Source organism: Lampetra planeri, chromosome 2, assembly GCF_965212315.1.
Source record: "Lampetra planeri chromosome 2, kcLamPlan1.2.h2, whole genome shotgun sequence".
NCBI classification, from domain to species: domain Eukaryota; kingdom Metazoa; phylum Chordata; class Hyperoartia; order Petromyzontiformes; family Petromyzontidae; genus Lampetra; species Lampetra planeri.
Window position 1 is genome coordinate 3,609,546 of NC_136108.1, and position 17,281 is coordinate 3,626,826.

The window sequence follows — 17,281 nt, forward strand, 5'->3', positions numbered from 1 at the left end:
TGCATGAGGGAGTGTTGGGGGAGGGAGAATGGAAATTGGGCTGCTTGCCATGATGCCCCTGAACGGTGCAGACCTATACATTCTGTTCGGTGTACACCAATATAATAGCAATGGTCTAATACAATGCCAAATGTTAATTTTGTTCTTTCAGCACTTTCTGGCACTAAAAGTGAGGACATATGAAGCTCGCCGGCCAAGACATAGGACTCGGTACCGACGTTCCCAGTCGGAGACGGCGTTCCTGGAGGATGTCCAACAGATAAGAAGCCACTGATCAAAGCTATGAATATAGACCACAGGATTTTCCACGTCCCCAACATTCAACTCAAGGACCAGCTGGAAGAGGGCATACAGCTTGACGAACAAGTATGTCCCGCAACGAGCGCGGGCAGGGAGGGAAGGCCCGCCACTCTTGCGGACTCACTGCTGGACCCGTTGCCCTTGGTGGCGGTCGACGTGCATGCCTGGCCCACGGACCGCATGCGCGAGATGATCAAGGAGAAACTCAGGCAGAACAGCAACAAGGTCGCCATGGCCGCCAGTCCCATTCGCCCACAAAACCCAGCCGTATCGGTCACTCACCCCAGTGCAATGCCGAGTTGTGGGAAGACGGTGCTTTGTTTGGAAGACACTGACGCTGAGCATCGTGGTGAGTCAGCGGGAAAATTGGCTGGAAAACAACGACTGAACCCCGAGGGAGGAAAGCCATCTCATGGCCCCTGCTCCTCCACCTCGAACTACTTGAGCTGCACGCCGGCCGAGATCAAGAGGCAGGCCCTGCGGCGGTTCCACATCCGGAGACAGAAGAGCAGCCCCGATCTTACGCGTTTGGGCCGCGACAACGCAGCAGCTAATGTAGTCGACACTGAACCACGAGAAACGCTCTTGGCTAGCCCTTCTGCAGAAGTCTTTACGTGTTGGCACAGTGAGCCCGTGTCTCCCCGGCAGCGATATCCAAGAGGCCGGTTGTACATTCCAACATTTGAAGAGTTTAAGAGGATGAGGCGTCAACAGGAAAGTGCCCTTAAGATGGTGACAGTAGTTCAGCCTGAGGGCCTGAATGACGAGGTTTCTGATTACGAAACTGACGTGGGGAAACCCAGTGGACATTCGAGCGACGAAAGCACAGGTGGTGGGAGACGCATTGAAGGGCACATTGATTCTAATCTAAAGGGCTTTGGAATCACGGCACCGTTAAATTACACAGAGTTAGCACAATACCGGACACAGAAGGGTGATGGTGTGTTGGAAGTTTTGTCCACAGAGTCTGACTGTGGCAGAGCTTGGGCCAAAGGGAAGGAGGCTGTGACCGTATGGGAAGACACTCGAAAAGATCAACTTGTTTCCATTGACCACGATCGCCGTGGATTTGCTGCTAACCCCAGGGGGTCATTGCTGCATGGCCCCACGTATGGACACGGTGCCATATCTATACCTGTCACGCAGCAGGTGACCCCACTGGCAGGCAGGACAGGAAGGCGACCGGGGCATCGTCCTGAGCAGCAGGGCCACGGAGAGCCACCTGCAGGGCTTGGGATGATGGAGGGGCAGGTGATCAAAGTCCTGAGGGACGGGCGGCGAGTAGGCAGCACGGAAGGGATTCTGGGAAGCACCGGGAATGGTAAAGAAGGGCCCTCGGGAGCAGCGAATGTGGGCGAGGGTCGGGTGGAAGGCGCGGATGGCGAGCGGCGGAGTTCGGTGGCGAGCTGCTGCCTGCTGGGGCCCAGCCCTGGGCTCACTGATTACACGACCTGCCTACAGCGCATGAAGACCGACATCCTCGGCTCGGCCATCCACCTCCTTCGGAAGAGGTGGGAGATCATGTGCGCACAGTATTCCGTACGTGTAAATGTTCACCGTGGATTTCCGCTTTTAAGATTTAACTAGTAGTGACAAAGCGGAAATCGGAATCTTTATTTATCCTGGATAAATCCGATGAGCTATGAAGCTCTTTTTTCACACATGTCTAGTAAGCAGCTTTAGAAATGCGGGATTTATAATTCATAACCGACTAAAGCTCTCTGTTGTATTAAGTTATATTGATTTAAAGTGAAAACAAATTTGTCGATTAGTAATGTAATTCTTGAGGACAATTTTTATATTTCTGCTGTTCATTAACAATGACAGCCCTTCCAATTAAAAGCTGTGGATTTAAAATATTTATTGTGTTTGTCAGATACATCCATAATACAGGTCTCCCTATATGTTTAAATACCATAAAACAATTCTACCAATACCGTAATGCTGTATTAAAGCATTTTACAATGTACTCAAATTCACTGTGCAATAATTGGGGCATATCTGCCATATAATTACATTTCTAAAGAAATTTGGTGTTACAAGAAAAAATCCTAACCTTAAAAAAATTTACCTTTTTTTACGCATCAATAACTTTAATACGTTGTCATAGAGTTACGTTGTGCTCTGGTCTATTCAGCCCAAATTGACCCTCCCACAGTCACTGCAATTGACTCAGTGGCCACTACAAGGAGCCAGACTTCACTGCGCATTGTGCGAGCGGAGCCGCTCTTTATCCTTGGGCTGCGACCAACGGAGGCGGCTCAAGTGGCTCTGCGTTATTAGCCATCACATGGCACCGGAGTGGGAAAAGAATTTCGACGGGCCAGCCGAGTGCCCGCACGGTGGCGACCTCCCTCCCCATGAGGGTGCTCTCGAGTAGTGAAACCGTCCCGATTGCACGCGGCCGTCAATAACCTGACACTATAGCGCAGTGCCGATTTATTACGGAATCTCCCATGCCAGCTGCAGTGGAAGTTTACGCACGCACGCACACGCGCGGTGTGCCGTCACGGGACCCCTGCCCGTTGAAATGCCAGCCCTCCTCTGCGCATCGCCGTTGCTGCTGCTGCTGCAGAACGTGAAATTGTTATTGTGCCGAGTAGGGCTCGCTTCCTTTAACTACAACAGCTGCGCCCGTGCTCCAGATGCCACGGTGACCTTACTCCGTACGGGTAAGTGGAGAAAGGCGCTAGGGGATGCAACAAACGTCAGCCGTGTGCCTTCGGTGTGAATGCGTTCGCTTGGGTTGCGTGCATTTGAGATCCTGGCAATGTCATAAGTAAGGGCACATTCCTGTGCATTTATGTACATCGTCTGTTATGCATAGATGTGTGTATGTCCCATTTGCTACGTACTTTGATTGGCCAGATGAGCGGTGTCATGCATTTGGCCGTATAGAAAGAGTACTGTCATTGACTACTGTATGGTGTATGGTATAAGGTGGCAAGTGCTGTCAACATTGTTGTGTTAAATCCACGTTCAATAATGCATAGCTGTTACTACGCTTACGTTTTAGTACAGGAGGTTCAGTGTTCTGTTTTTCAAGCCGCATTTTTTTAAATTCCAAGCAATTTATATGCTGCGGGGCTCGATTGACTTGTGCCGAGTTGCCATAAAACACAACAAAATTGTGGGTCTATACATCCACATCTCAAGATACCATGAAAGACAATGCGTTATGCATAAAGGGAAAAGAAGGCTTGCACAGGGAGTCCATGAAATGTATCATCCATTATTAAAGCATTATAATTCCGCAGCAATTTTAGTCAGATCAAAAAAACTTCGTTGCACACACTTGGTGGTATGAATATTTTATCATGTGACTTTCATCCCTTTAAGCCTCCAGATGTCCACCATGTTATTGGTGACTCGTGGTATCGAGATGAGAGAGAATCCCAGGTGTTCACCAACATATTGGTTGTGACACTTTCAAATACTTCTGTACTGTTGAACATCAGTCAAGCACGTTGGTTGAAAAACGTAAGTCTTTGGTAGAAGGAATATTTCCTGTTTAAGTATAATTCTTTATTAACGGATACTTTTACGGACACCCTGCGTTTACGATAGTTTTTAAAGAGACAAGAAAGAACGTCATGGGTAGAGGAGAAGAGGAAGAGCCTTGGAAGCTGGACTTGAACAGGGCACAGCAAGTAAACATCATGATTGTAGGCCACAGAGCCATCAGGGGAGGAGAAGGATTGGCCTCTCACAGTGCGAAGGTTGACTTGGGGCTTCAAGAGGAGGCATTCGTGAGTACAACGAGATTAGGTGGGAGAAGTAGGCAGAGGTGAGGGTTATTTTATGGTTGATCCAATACTGGATTGGGAGCCAGCGAAGGGACTGGAGTGTTGGGGTGATGTGGTCTCGATTATGGGTGCGGGTGGTGGTAGAAATTTGGACGACCTGGAGTTTAGACATCAAATATGAAGGCATCAGAGGCATGGCCTACTGTAGGCTATTTTTTACTAGACAAGATTTATTTGGGATATTTGTGCACTCCCGTGCCAAAGCACTTGTAATGACTTACAAGGCTGAATTGCCATAAACAGTACAGTATATCTGCAGTGTTATTTAAATGATAGGGAGATAATAGCAATGTTGTGACTGTCCAATGAAAACAAAGCATTCATTATTTGAATACCGTAGCTAAAGCCCTAATTATGTGCACTGTGCTGACATTTAATATAATTAAGCCTCATACTTACGTCATAATAAATAGCTACAGGACCATAGCTGTAGCTTTATTTTGATTAGAGGAGTCCTGTGTATCTCCGCGTTCTCATACAATTACAATTTTGTTGGCATGCAATCCCAAAACATGTTTTAAAAACAACGGTTTAAGTAACATACTTGAGCTCAAATAATAAAAAAAAACAAGGGGAGTTGCATTCATATGGGAAAATCATTAGGGGAGCAATGTAATGGTCCTGGATTTTTGATACAGAGACTTGTGTGAATTAGGGAAAAAAACCTTAATAATTACTTGGCTAACGAACATGACATTTGCCATACTCACAGCCATGGTTGATGTGATAACAGACCATGACATATAGTGACTGGATATTGCCCAAACATGTCTCCGATTCTGGGAACCATTTTCACGACATTACATTGCACGTCACATTTTTAATGTCACATTAAACGGCATTTAAGATGGTAATTAAACCGGAGTGTATTTTTCTGCAGGTTAATATCAATTACCATTGATTTTGATTGCTTTTTATCTTTCTTGGATTTTTTAAAGCTGTATTGTGCTTTTGGCATGTGGTATGTCATGTGTTGAACAACGTTCGATTCGACATTCTTTACGAAAAAGCATTGCCACACCTTCATCAAAACACGACCACCAAAATCCCTCATCAGATTTGTTATCCACACCAGTGATGCCACCTTAGTGTCCATCGTTTGGTAAAGAAAGCGTTTTTAATATTCTTCGGAAATAGCGTTTGCTGCGTTACGTAACAAAGCAAGATTAATGTCACGTTTTTTTCTTTAGCAGTCTCCACGTGTGCCCAGGCTACTACCACAATGTCCCTTACACTCGAGAACCTAAATGTATTCACGGGTAACTGCCCAAGATTTTAAACCAGGATCTCGGTGGTGCCAGATCAGTGATCTGACACGATGTCAGCCCCTTGAGCCGTACGGTGGACGCCTCGCAGGGTTAATTTATTTTTTCCAACACAAAACGTTGACCCCGTTTACACATTCGCGCACGTGGGCGCCTTGCCTGTGAAACCAATCAAGTGCTGCCGCAGCCCCTTGGGGAATGCTGACCCAGCTTTATGCAAAAACCTCCGCTCGTTACAAATGTGGAAATCTCAATTGCCAAGTGGCAAATCGGCAAGCCTGCAAGTGCTTTACTGTATCTGTGAGTGTGGCACATTGAACGCAGTGAATCACTAATATATTCATTTCAGACGACTCCTCAAAATGTTTCAACACATATCCGAGGTTTCTGGGCTTACTTGAGGTTAGCTTTGCCCCAGCTCAAGGCATTTGTCAATTAGTCTCGTCAAAATGGGATGGAATTTTGATGATGAATTACGTGTGCTGAGGATGTGATAAGGGAGCCTCTGTGGATGTCTCAAAGGGACAGTGATTTGTTGTGATGACATTGAAGTGCTGGACTTTTAATTTTGGTCAGTAAACAGTGCTCTAGCGTTGTACTGTGGCGATTTCCACCTTGCTCACCCATTTGGTTCAGTTTTGTTGTGTATAGAACAGTGGTACATCATGGCAGATGGCTGAAATAGCCTCATGATTAGCGTATTTGATGATGATGAAGCAGATGATGGCACCACACTGTCTTCCGTGCTATTTAAAAAAACGCCAAAAAGGCCCAAAGGGGGCAGGCTTCATGCAACCGAGTCCAAGAGCAGGAAAGTCACTCAAACTGGAGAGACACCTTGAATTTCATAAAGAGGTTTTGAGTTCCGTTCAGTAAAACACAGAAGGGGTGGAATATAGATTGGCACTGAGCGTACACTTACATGTGTAATGGAAGGAAAGGCATTTGAAGGAAACCTTATGAGAATGCATTGATCCTGTATCATGTTATGCACTTGACCTCCTGCAGTAAGAGTAACAATCTGCCTAGATCACGGTGACCTCATACTCAATGCGGCCATACCAAGCTGGTGGCCGCCCCGTCCGTTGAATCATCTGAGAACCATCCCAGCTTCTTGTTGTATAGTACTTTCTGACTTGTATTTTTACTTGCGTGAGCTTTCAGTGCATTGCGTGTCTTTCATAGCATCTACAATGCATTACACTGGCAATGTTATAGTCTTCGATCAGTACATTTAGTTCAGCAGATTTCTTTAAAAAAAAATTAACAAATTGAAAGCAGACAATTGTGCGTATGCTTATTTTTTTTGTGTAGACCACCAGTGTTTCTCAATTCATTCGTAAACACAGCCACATTGATGTTGCTTGTTGTATTTTCATCACGTCTGCCACTTCATACGAGAATTGCGCGTGTGCGCTGCAAGCCTGTGTCAGTTTACTATTCCCCGTGCACTGATGTAAGTCGGCACACTTTACCGCTCCGCAGCTGTGCAGGTGAGAATGAACCCGAGTGCCCGGAGTTAGCTTCTGGTGAAGACGCAGGGATGGCAGCAGCGGAGATTGGAGCAGCTCGGGCAGAAGGAATGCTTCGGGGGCTGGAGGGACCGTTGGAGAGCCAGGAGTTCCCTAACGCAGATGAAGATCACTCCCTCTCGGGACAAAACAAAGAGGGAGAGGAGGAACTGGTGGCAAGGGCTCCGTGCCGGCTGGGAGCATACGGAGCCGAAGAGTGGTGCCCAGCCTCAACGCTGCAACGCTCGAGCACAGATGACGCAGAGGAGGTGAAGTCATTTGTTACGGAGACGTGCACTTGTGTTATGGGTATTGTAATGATGTTTATCATCGTGTAGACAGTGTGTTTTTTAATTTGATTTCCATTATTAAAATATTGTGGTGTAGCGGTGGAGTAGTGGTTATCACGCTGTACCCTTAATCCGGGTGACCTGAGTTAGATTCTTGGCCACGGCTAACATTGGCGGCGAGCGATATCTGAACCGGTCCGAGGTACCCCCCCCTCCCGTCCCCTTCACTAAACCTGTACTAACCAACGTGTTGAGTTGTGATGAAGCAACCACTGGGGAGGTCTTCATCCAGCAGTGGATTGATGAAGGCCTGTAAACGATTGTTAAAATTTTCTTGTGCTAAATGTAAATGAAGCAGGTAAGTTGTCTCGTTAACATTGAACCCCGGTGTCAAATAGGGCAGGGCGAGGCCAACCGTCTATACTGATATAATACTTTAGCATAATGACCAGAGCAAGTGTGAATGTATGTGCATTTGCAATGTTGTTTGTGAATGATACAGTAAAAGTAGTCTCAGGAATGCTTTAGCTGGCCACTTAAAACATTGAAGTAATTAAATGTTGGCTTATGAAGAGACGTATGTTACAATATTGCTTAACTTCAAAAACAAAAAAATTGGAAAATAGAGAGTGCCAATTGTCAGGCTTGTTGGCAATATTAGCTATTAAAAGTAAACAAAAAAATAGCCTCTACCACGTAAAAAAAAATGATCAAAGCAGAATTTTTGAGAGGAGATCATTTCAAAGAAGGCCATTCCATGTAAATATTCCAGACACCGCTTTAATTGCACTCAACGAGCCCAGTGTCCACATTTTCTTGTCGAGTGTGTTGCGGATTGTTTGCGGTTTCCTGAACGATCTCCAGCTCCACACTCTCCGCCCAATGTCACCCTAGGCCCTCAGCCCGGGCATGGCCGGCTCGTCGCCGTGTGTGGACGGTGGCTCAAGGGGGGTCCCCACGCCGCCCCCTCGCAGGCTGCGTTCTCGGCCCAGTGACCCGACCCCCGTCGATCGAAACGGCAGGAAGCAAGAGGGCCGCACTCGTGAGCGGAGGCACACGCACTCCGGCCACTCCCCCGGGACCGGTACGAATCATCATCCATCAGCAGCAGCAAAGTCATTATCAGCAGTGGCAGCATCAGTATCGTGATTGTCATCGTCGCCGTCGTCATCATTGGATTATTTTTTTTCTTGGTTATAGGCTTTGTGTATTGTCTCTAATTTTGTACTTTGATTTGTACGGATTTATCTGCTCAATTGTGCCAACCACTTTACCAATCTGCACTGACCAGTGTGGTGAGGTATGGTCCAACAACGCCCTATGACCAACACAGTATGCGCATTGACAAATGTATGCAGAGTTGTAATTATTATGAATAAAAGACGTGTAGGTGTAGCAGAGACAACGTTTACACCTTGATAAAACCGTGTATTTTTAGGTGGAGGCGAGGCCTTGTGGAGCCCCCTGCGGCAGCGAAGTTCTGGTAACGGTGGAAGCAGCCGCGTGGCCGATGGCGGCGACGATGGCGGTGAAGGAGCAGAAGGCGGCGGTGTGGAAAGGGCCGCGTCCCCTCGCAGCAACAGGCAGAGTCGGGCGAGCAACGCCAGCGTCGACAGCGGGGTGGTCGGGCTGCATGACGACATCGAACGGTCGGAGGTAGCGGGGGTGGCGGCGGCGGCGTCGTCGTCGTCGGCAACCACGACGAGAAGCGCAGAGGTGGAGCGTGCGGACAGCGGCCTCGGCTCCGAGGTGGGGCAGCACCTGACCGGAAAATACCGCGCACGGGCCTCGCCGCCCGTGCCTGCCGCGGTGCCCCGCGGCAGGCACGCCGCCCGTGCGCCAGACTCGAGCTCCAACCAGGCGTGGGCTCAGGCCCTCGCCGAGCTGGAGCACGACAACGGCGAGGCCGAGGAGAGGGACGACCCGGCTTCCGGCTGGTCCAAGGTCTGGGTCACGGACGCGCAGCTCAACGGGGAGCAGGCGGGGGAGGAGCGAGAGTCGGGCGCCTGCGTGGACTGCGGCCGCGAGCTGGCAGGCGACGAGGAAACGGGGGCGGCCGCGGCATGCGCGGTGGCGACGACGGGTGGCGGAGAAGAGGGAGAAGGGATGGCGGCGCCGCGAGGAGGCCCCGTGTGCGAGCGGTGCAGGAAGTGGCGGCGGGAGAGGAAGGAGGCGGTGATGGAGTTCGTGAAGACGGAGCTGAGCTACGGCGAGGACCTGCGCGTGATCCGCGACGAGTTTTACCGGCCCATGCAGGCGGCCGGGCTGCTCACGTCGGAGCAGCTGCACACCGTGTTCGGAAACCTGGCTCAGCTCGTGGAGGCCAACGGCAGGTTCACGACAAGGCTGCAGCAAGCCATCGGCCGCGCGCACAGCCAGGTCAGCTCCCGAGGCGCACACAGGGGCCACGGCAAATCTCACAACGAAGTGTCTCGAGTGCTTCTTTTCATTACATCCCGGTAATGGTTCTTGGGCAGTTATTGGTAGCTCCAAGTGTGAAACTTGACTCCCGGAAAATGTCAAGGTCAAAAGGGTGATCGCAGACAATGCTGCTGATGTCAGCACAGCTGCCATCAAAGTCTGTCATTTGCTGGGTGAATGTAACTGCCGTATATCAAGTAGACGGTTAGGACTGATTGTAATTCATGTTACCTATAGATGTGGTATGTGCCTGATCCTCTTTTCACGTTTCCTATTAAATATTTTAAAGGAAGAAGGATGGTTGCACGCCGAGGCTTGTACGGACGGCTGTCCAGAGCGGGTTCCGTGACCACACTGTGGCCGATTGCCATACATACAAATGCATTATTTATTTTAGTGACATTACTGGAGTGCCTTTAAGTCACTTTACAATGTTTTTTTGTTTCCATAATTAATAAGGCTTCAAGCTCATGTTAAACACCACCTAATATAGCCTGGGCAGCCATGTGGCGACACAGGCTGTTTGTTGTATTGACTTTTGTCTTTCTTTATCCAGCATCTCCAACGAGAGGTTATACATAACTCGTCTATTAATGAGTTTATTCATTTACAGTGCGTTAGCCTTATATAATTTATTGTCAGGTGAAGAACAGGTATGTCGAGAAGACAGACTCTGTCTTTTCGACAGCAGAAGAACAGGTCTGTCGAGAAGACAGACTCTGTCTACTCGACAGCCCTGTTCTTCACCTGAGGACGGCTGCTTGCGTTGTGGCCGAAACGTCGTGAGAATTGTATTTTATTGTTTTATTTTTATTATTTTATTATTTCCATTCTACGTGACTTTACCGAAAGAACCAAGAAGATGAATCCCTGCAGTCACGAAAGCTTTAAATCGAAATTAAATTTATTGTCGTTATACCAGGTTCGCAATTTAGTTTTTTAAATACGTTGGAGTGACACACCAGAAGGCCAACACACAGAATTATAGAACATATGCAGGAAATAATCCTGACATAGTTTGTTAAGAAGAGTAAGAGGGCTTGGGCAGTACACATTGCTGGAAGGAACAAGGTTAGCACCTAGATCCACACCTCCGGTTACCACGGTTGCCGACGTGCGGTGGGAAAGAAGTTAAACGTAACATACAAGACGAATGATAGAGTGACAGCCAAAGGAGTAAACCCACCCGTGATGGACGCCCATTACGGAGACAGAGCGACGAAATTGGGTCACGCGCAGAAGCTCAAAGATTGTCGCACCACAAGTTCGTGAGAGATGGCGACATCTTGGGAAGGCCTTCATGCAGGAGTGGATCTATTGTGGCTGATGATGATAAAGACGTCATCACACACACACGGGTTTGTCCCCAAAAGTATACACAGATACAAGGAAAGAACCTGTGAATCACACCCATGTGAATCGTACGGTGATGGTGATTGACGTCTATTAATATCAATCTTGTCATTTATTCCTTCGAAGCGAACACTTTGTACTACGTAATAAAATGATCTACTTACCGTGAGAGATATGCCGGCTAATGTGTGTAGGAATGGAGCTCTCACACAGAGATAAATATGTGTATCGCAGTACATTCATATACTTTGTAAAGTATACTCATATAATTTTCTACCAAATGAACTCGATTGGCATTTAATAGTCGGTCGAAAAGGATTCACGTGAAGCGACGAACGTGATGAACGAGAATTGTTTCGTAACGAGCAGGGGCGCCGACTCCGCCTCCTCCTCCGCCGCCTTGCAGGGGGATGCGGATTATGTGAGCGTGCACGTGGGAGAGATCTTCCTGGAGTCGCTGGCCATGCTACCGGCGTTCCGCACGTATTGCCTGAGGCAGACGGAGGCCCTGCAGACCCTCGCCAATTTGGAGAGGGAGAAAGAGCTGCTCCGGTAGGGCTCGCGTGGGGAGGCCCTTACTCTAAACGGTGTCCGCGCGGTAGTTCCGACGACTTGAGGTGGCCTCTTTCCCAAACCCGCAGTGACCGGCATGATGAGGTACGGTCAAACAAACCCTCTTGACTGGCACGGCGTGAGGATGCCTTCAACCAGAAGTGGAATTATTTGTGAATTAATCTTTAAAGGGATATATAAAAAAAGTGTATTTTTCAACTGGTTAGGGTTACAAGGAAATGATCTGGATCTCGATACTCTTCATGAATCCTTTCTTGCATGCTCATGTGCATGTATCTGTGTGCGTGTGAGTGGTGGCGTAGCGGTTAGCGCGCTGTGCTATGAACCCAATGACCCAAGTTCAATTCTCACTCACAGCCAACACCAGTGATGATTATCTGAACTGGTCCTGGGCCTTAGCATCTAGGGAGACAAAAGCGGTGCTGGCCACCCACCCCATCTTGTGCCGTACCGGCTTTAATAGGTGCTCGTTAACAGCACTTGCCCCTACAGTCTGTAAAGGCTATACGGGCGATTTTTTTATCCTTGTCTTTGTGCGCGTGAGCAGGATATTCCTGGACGTCTCCCAGAAGGAGAACCCGGCGCTGCGCCGCATGCACCTACGCTCCTTCCTCATGGCACCCCTGCAGCGCATCACCAAGTACCCGCTGCTCTTCACCCGGCTCGCAGGCACCACGGCTGCCGCGCACGGTCACCGCGGCAACAGCGACCGGGACAACGACGAAAACGACGACATCGACGACGTCGACAGCAACGGCAACGGCGGCGTCGCCGGCGGCGTCAGCGCGGCGACCCCCGGCGGCGAGCAGGATTCCGGCGGTCGGGGCGAGCGCGAGCGCGGGGACCGGGCGGCGCTCGTGTGCGCCAAGCGGCTGGTGCAGTCCCACCTGGAGCACATGGACCGCCTGACGCGCTTCGCGGAGGGCCACGGCGGGGCCGCGGGCCCCGTCTGGAGGCCCTTCCGCAGGGACAGCGGCCGGCGGCAAAAGAGCCCCCGCGACCTGGAGACGCTGGAGCTGCGGGAGATCGCGATCAGCAGCACCCGCTGGGACTGGGGGCGCACCAGGTAGAGCCGGCCCCGGGGGGGAAGGGGGGTTGGATTGCGTCTGAGTTTTGAGCGCTTTTCAAAATTGCGCGCAAATAGGATGGGCACGTGCGTGATTAAATGAACACAATTGAATCAACACGATTTAATTAACAAGATTAAATGAACGCGATTAAATTAACACGATTAAAATAACAAGATTAATTTAACACGATTAAATTAACACGATTAAATCAACACGATTAAATTAACACGATTAAATCAACACGATTAAATCAACACGATTTAATTAACAAGATTAAATTAACACGATTACATTAACACGATTAAATTAGCACGATTAAATCAACACGATTAAATTAACACGATTAAATTAACACGATTATATTAACAAAATATAATCAAGATGAGCGCGTTTGGCTACGTACACGCATGCATACGTGTGCCGTTTAATACGGAGAAGCCCTTAGATTAGAAACACATGCAACACTCCATCGAGCACAGTGGTAGTCCTGATGTGTCGGAGACAAAAGGGATATTTAATTGGATTATATGCTTCCCAGACATTTAGCAAGTATGAATACTTGAGCCCCTTTCAGAGAATCCTTAATATAAATTCCTGGCCTCTCATTGGCTAAAAGAGACTCCTATGAGCCTTTCAATTTGACAGGTAAGCCTTCAGTGCAAGGCAAATTCCGACAGGGAATGCATCCAGTACCACGTACACCTGGGATTATAGCAGCCACTGTTGTTTTATAGTGTAAATAATTAAAATATAACCTAATCTGAAAATAAATATCAAACATTGCTTTACCTCCTTTGCCAGTAGCAAGATATAGTAATAGGGTTTTACCCTTTTATCTTGCACCAAAACTTACACCTTTATACAAGGGATCATGTTTGCATTAACCACAACACTTGCGGTCAAAATGCAAACAAAAAGATAACTTTGATAATGAATGCACTGTCCTTGAAATTTTGTTTGCATTTTGACCGCAAGTGTTGTGGTTAATGCAAACGTGATCCCATGTATAAAGGTGTCAGTTGTGTTGCCAGTTAAAAGGGTAAAAACATATTACTATATCTTGCTACTGGCAAAGGAGGTCTCATAATGTAAATGCTTACCCCGAGCTCTCAATACTCTGATGGTGCGTTGGCTTTGAGTTGTGCGCCTTTTGGCGTCATCTGGTCCAACACCATGTGAGACTAGGCTCTAAGAAAAGCTGTCTCGGGTGTGGACCAATCAATTTCAAGGACAGTGCATTCATTATCAGAGTTGTCTTTTTGTTTGCATTTTGACAGCAAGTGTTGGGGTTAATGCAAACATGATCCCCTTGTATAAAGGTGTCAGTTGTGTTGCCAGTTAAAAGGGTAAAAAACCTATTACTACTACTTTACATACATTGTCATGCCTTAAAGTGCTATATGACGTTAATGAACGGTAGACCACTAAAAATGACTTTGCAGCCCACTGTCAATTCGCTGCTGGGTAAGAAGGCCTGTCCACACTGCATTGGTCATGGGAGCTGTTTGACCGTAAACTAAAAAACTAAAACATTTTTTTATTTTGCCAGGTAAGGTCCAATGAGCTACAGAGTTCTTTTTGCAGAAGAATACTGGCTATCACAAATTATAGCTCAACGAATCGGCTCACCGCGTGGACATTTCTAGCAGCCAAATACTCTCAATGCATGATGTTGATTTAAAAAGTGGAGGGAAAATCCGGAGGACCTGGAGAAAAATCCACACGACCACGGGGAGAACATACAAACTCCAAATATGCAGTCATCAGGGTTTGGATCAAACCCATGCCCTCCTGTATACCAGGTGAGGTAACTAACATATCGCCACCGCACTGACCATGCTGGTGAGTGCGGGTTGAGATGGATGTGGGGGAGGTTCAAGACCGGTTTAGATAACACTCACCGCTTGATGTTAGCCGTGGCCTGGAATCGAACACAGGTCGCCAGGTTCATAGCACAGTGTACCACAAATCCACCCCAGGATGCCACCGTTGGAATATAATAATATTCTGGTTTTTGGTGCAATTCCCTGGGTTGTTACATATGTAACTTGGAATAAATAAGCTATAGCATTGTTTCTTTATACATTACATTCCTTTACAAATATCGACCAAGGATAAAGAAAGATTTATGGATAAATTTTTGTTTCATGGTTCAGTATCCTGGGGTGTTTTATGTGAATTTTCACACAACCGTTCCCGTATATATATTCAATGCATTATACATCACATTCACATATGAATGTGTAATGCATCGGCACTTACTTGAAAATGTGATACATTCGGCAAGAGTAAATGAATATACCGTACACACATTTCACAAATATTGTGTTATATTATCTCTCTCGTTTATACTTTAGGATTTACTTTCGGGTGTTTACATGACTTCGGAAGAGTAGAGGTCAACTTTAGAATTAAAATATGACCGTTTGAGACAGGAGTAACGCCTGTGTTACTTAACAGGTGAGAGAAGTAGATTTTTAACACTGGAATAGAGAATTGTAGATGTTATAATGAAGAGTTTGCATTTGGTAGTATTCAAGAGGTTGCCAACCGAGCTAAATGATTGGAAATTGCAAGAGCAGATCTAGGAAGGTTGGGTGTTGATTTTTGCAACAGCTACTGGGTCAAGCAAAATGAAGCAATGGAAAGGTGTGGTAGCATCTTTTAGCATTGGTCATGCCGACTTCTCAAGTTTGAGTGAACTACGATGAATATTATTTGCTGCACGTTCAATGCATTGCATTTTCGCTCATTTTCGAACTGAACGTTGCACCTTTTAATTATTTTTGTTTGCTTTTTAAATCCCAGCCTGCTCTTGAGCTTGCTGGCTCGACAGACACTTGCCTGGTTTTAAAGAAAGGTTATTGATTGCGTGGGTTACATTACTCATCAGCAGGCACCAACCATAGCGGTCAGTGCTCAGTCGGCAGGTGTTCGCTCCAGCGCTCGTGACGGCACACCCGTGTGTGTGTGCGCGCCCATGAGACAGGTTCGTCCTGGAAGGCCGTCTGCAGGTGGCCCAGCCGTGCGACGCGCAGTGGGCGCGCCGGGGCCACCGCTCGCTGCGTTTCCAGCGCGTGCACGCCCTGCTGCTGGTGCTCGTGTCGCGGGGAGACGGCAGCGAGGGGTGGGCCGACGCGCTCGCCGCCACCTGCCCGTCGGCCCGCTCCCCGGATCCCAACGCGCGCTCGCCGGCCAAGACCCCCTGGCACAAGGCGGCGACGCCGTCCATCCTGCGCACGTCGTCTCTCCGCGAGAGCACGGTCCGCGTCGACGGCGCCGAGAGGGCGCAGGCGATGCCCACGAGCGCGTCGGACTGCGCGCTCGCCTCCCTGTGCGGCGCCGCCAACGCCGCCGCCTCCTCCCAGGGGCCGGGGGCCGCCGGCGCTCGCGAGGGCGCCGCCCTGCGCTCGCCCGGCGGGGCCGCGGGGCCGCACGCGGTGCGCGGGGCCTCCCTGGTGCTGGTGAGGGAGCGCGGCGGGGGCAAGCTGAGCCTGCTGCGGGAGCCCCTCAGCCTGGCGCGGTGCGTGGTCTCGCTCGACCCCGACGGAGGGCTCGGGGCCGCCGGAGGCTCGGCGAGGGGTGTCGCGGGGCTCCCGGAGGCCAAGGCGGGGGGGGGGCGGCGCCGAGGTGGCGCTCATCGAGCTGCAGGACATGGCGAGCCGCGACATGCTGCTGCTGCTGGTGAGCGAGGGCGCCGAGCGCTGGTTCTCGGCGCTCCGGCTGCACAGCCAGGCGCTGGGCGCGTGGAGGCTCCGCCGCAACGCTCTGCCCAACGTCATGATCGGGACCAACCACGCGTGTGCCTAGGCGGGGTGGCGGGGAGGACCGCTTCCGTTTGGCGCGTGGCGTTTGACGAATTTCGCAGGTGCTCAGAAGCCAGCACCGCAGCGGAAGATTTGATCCCCGTTGCTGTTGTAATTGTAATTGTAGCGCGGTATCTTTCGGTGTCGTTTTAGAAGTTTTACTGTCCTGCGGTGTGGACATCACTCGACTGTGAGAATATTGTCAAACCGTAAGCTTCGTTCCGCTGTTGGCAGTGGAAGGTTATAAATCTGGGCCTGCCCTTACCATGGCCGTACTCGCAAGAGTTGTCCTGTTAGCATTGTCACTTATGTATGTGTGTTGAACTTCTTTCGCACCGTATGTAGCTAACCGTGCTAATTGGAGGTGCCTTTCAGCAACTACTGTATTGTAGGCAACACTGCAAGTTCCTTGTTCCCCTGTTGATTACTAACAACACAAATACCTTGCCCGACTATATATCTTGACGAAATTAATGTTAAAAAATGCAAAGTCACGCAATATTCTTGTCATAGCAACTACGTTACAGAAGAGTGCAAAAAATTACGTTTAAGACTTTACAGTCTCCTTAAGTTGGATTAAATAATGAATTGATCACATGGTGCATCTTTAAAGGTATTATTATTACAGAATAATTAGATGGCAGCCTGAGCTGCGTGGTTTATGTTGGGGGGTTATGTGAAAGTTTAAACAAACCAACAAGCTCGAGTGATCCTCCACCTAGGATTCTCTCAATTGTGTATACGATGTGTATCACCAACACCATGGCTAACTTACAGAGGCTTAGAGGAAACTCACGGTACAAATCTCAAATGTTGCCCAATTCTAATGATGGAGCATATCTTTGTGGACAGCCTGTATTTTATGCCTGGAATGTGCAAGTTTGCA

General features: G+C 48.7%; 1 protein-coding gene across 1 annotated transcript; it reads left to right on the top strand.

Annotated features, from left to right (window-relative positions):
- Positions 1–170: 170 nt before the first annotated feature.
- LOC144733280 (uncharacterized) lies at positions 171–16,399 on the top strand. The gene is made up of 8 exons (XM_078615100.1): positions 171–1,811; positions 6,857–7,151; positions 8,067–8,256; positions 8,611–9,551; positions 11,353–11,498; positions 12,067–12,585; positions 15,579–16,164; positions 16,220–16,399. The coding sequence occupies exons 1-8, from the start codon at positions 283–285 to the stop codon at positions 16,397–16,399; spliced, it is 4,386 nt and encodes a 1,461-aa protein (XP_078471226.1). The 5' UTR covers positions 171–282.
- The last annotated feature ends 882 nt before the right edge of the window (positions 16,400–17,281 follow it).